Source organism: Besnoitia besnoiti, chromosome II (assembly GCF_002563875.1).
Source record: "Besnoitia besnoiti strain Bb-Ger1 chromosome II, whole genome shotgun sequence".
NCBI classification, from domain to species: domain Eukaryota; phylum Apicomplexa; class Conoidasida; order Eucoccidiorida; family Sarcocystidae; genus Besnoitia; species Besnoitia besnoiti.
Genome location: NC_042357.1, coordinates 1,158,475 through 1,163,294, shown reverse-complemented (window position 1 = coordinate 1,163,294; position 4,820 = coordinate 1,158,475). Strand labels below are relative to the sequence as shown.

The 4,820-nt window shown below is 58.2% G+C and overlaps 2 protein-coding genes across 2 annotated transcripts; one reads left to right on the top strand and one right to left on the bottom strand.

The window, feature by feature from the left end:
- Positions 1-285: 285 nt before the first annotated feature.
- On the bottom strand, positions 286-669 carry BESB_035230 (uncharacterized protein; the record flags this gene model as incomplete). Its single annotated transcript, XM_029362109.1, has 1 exon — positions 286-669. The coding sequence occupies one exon, from the start codon at positions 667-669 to the stop codon at positions 286-288; it is 384 nt and encodes a 127-aa protein (XP_029221074.1).
- A 1,001-nt stretch (positions 670-1,670) lies between these two features.
- BESB_035220 (MIC2-associated protein M2AP) lies at positions 1,671-3,148 on the top strand (the record flags this gene model as incomplete). Its single annotated transcript, XM_029362108.1, has 4 exons — positions 1,671-1,746; positions 1,983-2,051; positions 2,304-2,673; positions 2,935-3,148. The coding sequence occupies 4 exons, from the start codon at positions 1,671-1,673 to the stop codon at positions 3,146-3,148; spliced, it is 729 nt and encodes a 242-aa protein (XP_029221073.1).
- Between the last annotated feature and the right edge of the window lie 1,672 nt (positions 3,149-4,820).

Sequence of the window (4,820 nt, the reverse complement as noted above, 5' to 3'; positions counted from 1 at the left end):
ACCTCTTTGCTCTCCACCACCGTTTGTCGATTCGAAGCATCAAAGACAACGACGACACACGACGCACGACAAAGGCACCTCGGAGAGCCTCGGCTGGGGGAGACGGGCGGAGTGGGCGAGGAATCTCGACGACACAGAAGGGGGGGTAGGTGCATGCATACATCGGAGGAAGCCTGCACCTCCCGACAGGAGTGTTTACAGTGGGACGCGCGATAGGCGAACGTCGCCTTCCTGTATATTTGTGGGTGGCGCGTGCCGCCGCGCACCGAGTCGCGTTACGGCGCTCTAGTTGTTAGTGGTCGCGTAGGGAGAGAGAGCGAAGGGGTGTTTTTGGTCGTACGAAAAAAGGCGCGCCTTCATCCACAGGCTCATCAGCGTCTGCTTCGGATCCTTCTCATCGACAGGTCGCGGGCAGAGCGCTGCGTAGGCGAAGTCAACCCGGCGCTTTTGTTCGCCGCGGCAGTTGAGGTACTGAGGCAGCGCCTTCAGCACTTCCGCGTCGTCCCAAGAAAGACTCTGGAACGCGCTCTCCATCGCCTTCGGCTCCTGCCAGCCCGCCGCCGCGTCGTACGCGGCAAACAGTTTCAAGTCGCCCAGCAGGCGATCCACGTGAGGCGACGGCGTCAAAGCCGGCGCTGCCGAGGCAGAGGAAGCAGCAGAGGGAGACATGCTGGGCGAAGCGACGTGGGAGTGTAGAAAACGAACTGGCAGCCAGAGGCAGCGGCAGAGACGCAAACGCGAGGCAGTCGGCACGCACGAGAATCCGCGGCCTTGGACTCGCGCCGCAGCACCAAGTGCGAGGAGGCGGAAACTACGAGTCCGTTCAGCGGGGCCGCGAGGCGATGTGAATGTGCGTCTCCCGAAAAGAAAAAAACGGGGAAAGTGCAGAAGCAAATCCGGCGCGCACGGCCGCAGAACGAAGACGAAATCTTCAGTGCGTGTATACACGGGCGGCTTGGCCTGACAGAGTGTCTCCTGTCCGCACACGTGGCGCATGATGATGCATCAGGTTTTTGTGCGAGCAGTTTGCATGCGTTTTCTCAGCGGTGGTCTTCCGGTTCACTGCATGCTGATCCACCCCCCGCCGCTGCCACCGCCCTGCCACCCGCGCTAGCCTCCTGTAGCTGACAGCAGCAGGAGCGGGTGCAGCTCGCCTGCTCGCTGCGGACGCAGTAAAGGGGGGTCCGTCGCCACGCGTCGGACGGGTTGGAGTGGCAAACTGCAGCTAGCAGCGTGCCTGGCAGGGGTGTTCGCCGTCGCTTCCGCAACACCGTCCATCGTAGCGGACCACAACTTTCCGGATTTGTTTATTTGTTATCGAAGCAATTCAGTGTTGTGTCTCGCGAGCCAAGCGCACGACCAGCAACAAAGATTCTTCACGCGTCGCGATAAACTCTCCTCGTTGTGCCGTCTCGGGAGTTCAGCCGCCCCCCTGCTGATCATCGCGTGCTCTCGGGTACCCAGATATCGATCGTGTCTCTGTCGATGACCACCCCGACGACCATCCGCGAGTAGCCGCAAAATCCTCGTCCGGCTTCGTGGCAACTGGGCAGCCAGTGCGCCCAATGTTAAGTGCCATACAGTTCATATATCTGTTCCTTGCAGTTCACTTCAAGTTTGACGTTTTCTGCTCAGTTTGTACCTTCCCGAGGCCTCGTCTCCTTTCCAGGATGGTGAAAATTCGTCTCTTTTCCGCGGCTACGTGCGCGGCAGCACTCCTCCCGGCAGTCGTCTCTGCGCGCAGAGGTACGAAAATGCTTCTGCCTTAAGAAGAGGCGTCCATCAGTCACCGCACGCGTCGGACCCTCTACGTCCAGGAGCTACTGCGCAGAAAACTCAGTGACATGACCAGTCGCATATGATGCCAGCCGCGACAGCTGCGGGGCGGGCGGACGCGCAGTCGTTGCGACAGCAGCCTAGGGAGTTGTGCCGGAATGTGTCGATTTCGTTTCTTTCCTGTGCTGCTTTCGCTTCTCTTGCAGCGTCCAGCTCGCCAGGCCGAGGAGGGGTCCTGAGCAACGAGCCTGTGATCCTGGCGCAGTTAAGCAAGGGTGAGTGGAGGCTTCCGCTCCATCCCACGCGTTTGCAAATCCTGCGGCGTGACGTCGAAAGGGCGGTCGTGGCTGCCTGTGTACGCGGTTCTCGCGCCGGAGGTGCCGCCTCCGCTCCAGTAGGGGCCGCGCGTCAGGGGGGCAAACGGCGCAGCCCGCGTAGTTTAGGTGACACGAAGCTGTGTGTAGACGCTTTGGAACGCCGAGTCTGGTGAATGAATGCCTCTCGTTGGTCATGTTTCGGTGGTGCAGCCATGTCTCTCACGGAGGTGGACTGCGACACGGTCAAAGTCGAAGGGCCGTTGCCTGAGGGCGCGGTTGTGAAGCTCACCGCATCAGGCTGGGGCGCAGGTCCCCTGCAGATGGATGTAGGCCAGGCGCTCGCCGACCAGAATGGTGACAAAGGCCACAGTTCAGTGGCAAGCATTACGTGTCACGGTCCAGATGCCGTGGAGTCAGACCAGGCACGCAAGTGCTACCGGACAAAGGTTGGCGCCGAGGGAGCCGTTGAAGAAGAGCAAGTGTCGCTCCCCATCACAGGCCCGGGAAGTGCATTCATGTTTGTCTGCGTCAGCACTGGACAGGCGGGACTGAAGTGCGACGTGTACGGCTACGACAACGCGTAAGTTCCGCCTAGCTGCAGCGTACTCAGTAGGAGACTCTCCTTTGCAGTTGAGGGCGGCGTGGCGCTTGCTGTACTCAACTCAACGTAGCTGCTTTGCTGCATCATGCGTGGGCAGGAAGTGGCGCCGTGCTGTGTGGTTGCTTAGCGTACAGCGAGCTTGTGGGAGCGTGTGACTTCTTGAATGGATGCTAGTGTGAGGGCAGAGTAATTTTGTGAGCCGCCATCCAGTTTCCTCTGTATCGTTTGGATGCTTCTCAGAGCCAACGATGGATGGAAGGTCAACTCGCTGGAAATCCCGCTTCCGGCCGACGCGGAGAACTTGAGTTTCCGTCTCCAGGCGACTGACCTACACACACGCAAGGCATACGTGAGTGAGGACCTCAAGGTGAACCTGACTGACCCCAGTCTGGGATGCCGCCAACCACCGGAGCCGGAGAAGTTTGTTGAAAACGAGGAGGCACTGGAGATCTAAAGGTCCGCGAGCCGTACTTTTGAAACAAATGCAGATAGAAGGCCGCTCGGCGTACGGGTGAACGAAAAGAGTGATGCAGTTTGCCGCCTGTGCCGGTGTAACCATTCAGGACTATATGTTTTATCTGATTCATGAAGAGACGGCAAGATGATGTATCTGTGGTGATTTCTGATCGCCATGAGCACGTGCTCTCTCATGCGGAGCAGAAATGAAGTGTATAGGGTTTGAGTTGGTTTTCCTGTGAGCGGCGCTTGTTCGGGGAGCTGACGCACTGTTTTTAGATTGGTGATTTGCACCGAAGCGCGGACGAGCGATCAGTGGGATAGTGCTTCTGTGGCACGGGTGAAAGTACCCGCCGAAGATGACTGTGGTGCGCCCGGTTGTCCCTACGTGACAAACGCGCAGCATAAGGAACATGGGACCCGTGGCAAAGTGCCAGACTCCGTCGGTTCACAATTCAGATATCTTTACGTGTTGGAGCCCATCGTTTCAGAGTCTCCTGCTGTCACGTCAGCTGCGGCCTACGGAGGTAGCAGTCCGCCGTACTGTCTGGAAACATGGTAGCTCCAGGTGCTTTTCAGCACAGAGCGTGTGAGGCTGTCGAAGGATACGCACAGTCACGAGGGCAAGATACGTAGGAAACGAGCAGATCGGGACCTTAACTGTAGCCTTGCAGCGTGCTTTCATTCGGGCGGTGCGTGGAATAACACAAGCAAAGCCGACTCCACCCTGCTGTGGCAGCAATGCTGCAGTTAGATTTGGGCAGTGGACGCGGTGGTATAAGAGTTGCGCTCCGGCAGTCGCAAACTACGTCGAAACCGTCGGGTGTAAACCCGGGGTCAACGGGCTGTTAGTTCAGGTTACCAGATGCCACTCATATTACACAAGGCAGATTTTCCATTATCAGCGGCTCTGCCTCTGATGTTTGAGACCCAGACAGAGTTAACCGCGTTCTTGTCGGCACTCGAGAATGAACGTTTTGTGACACTGCGGGAGGGTCCGCAGGCCTTAGCAACCGCACCGTCGCACGTCCTAGGCCTCACGTCGTAGCTGTGTACTGCTGTCTACGGTAAGTCTGTGTAGCGGTGAGACAACTCGCTCTGAGAGTGCAGTATTGTTTTGTTCCGATCCTGAGTACGCAGTGAGCCAACTAGATAGAAGGAGCGTGACAATAAGCCCTCATCGATGGTCAAGAACACGCGCTAAGAGAGCTCGCGATCTCACGGAGTGTGCCGTTGTCTCGTTTGCTTTCCACGGGTTACGCACGCGCATCCGGGCACTACCCGCGGCGCATGGCCTGCGAGGTTCTGCGCAGAACGGAAGTCACCGGGTATGCGCGCCAGAGTTGATATGCTATAGCCTATTCTAAAGCTCCGCACAATTCTCGCGCGTCTCTTGGAAGCCCCTGTTTCCCGTCGTGTCCACATCTCTGTTCTGTGGAGCTCTCTCTAGCGCTCTTCCTCTCGGCGACTACCCGAAGCCGAGAGGCGCAGCGGCGGATAGTCGGTCGGCTGCTGTGCACTGAAACACATACCGGAGGACGAGGCTCGGCGTGTCCTGGTGGTGCGCTGCGGGTTCTCTGAAAACCCGCGCTTACTGTGCATCACCACTTACTGGGTTCACCCTGCGTACGGTTCAAATATGCAGGAGGGGAGGCTAAAACTAGTGCTTG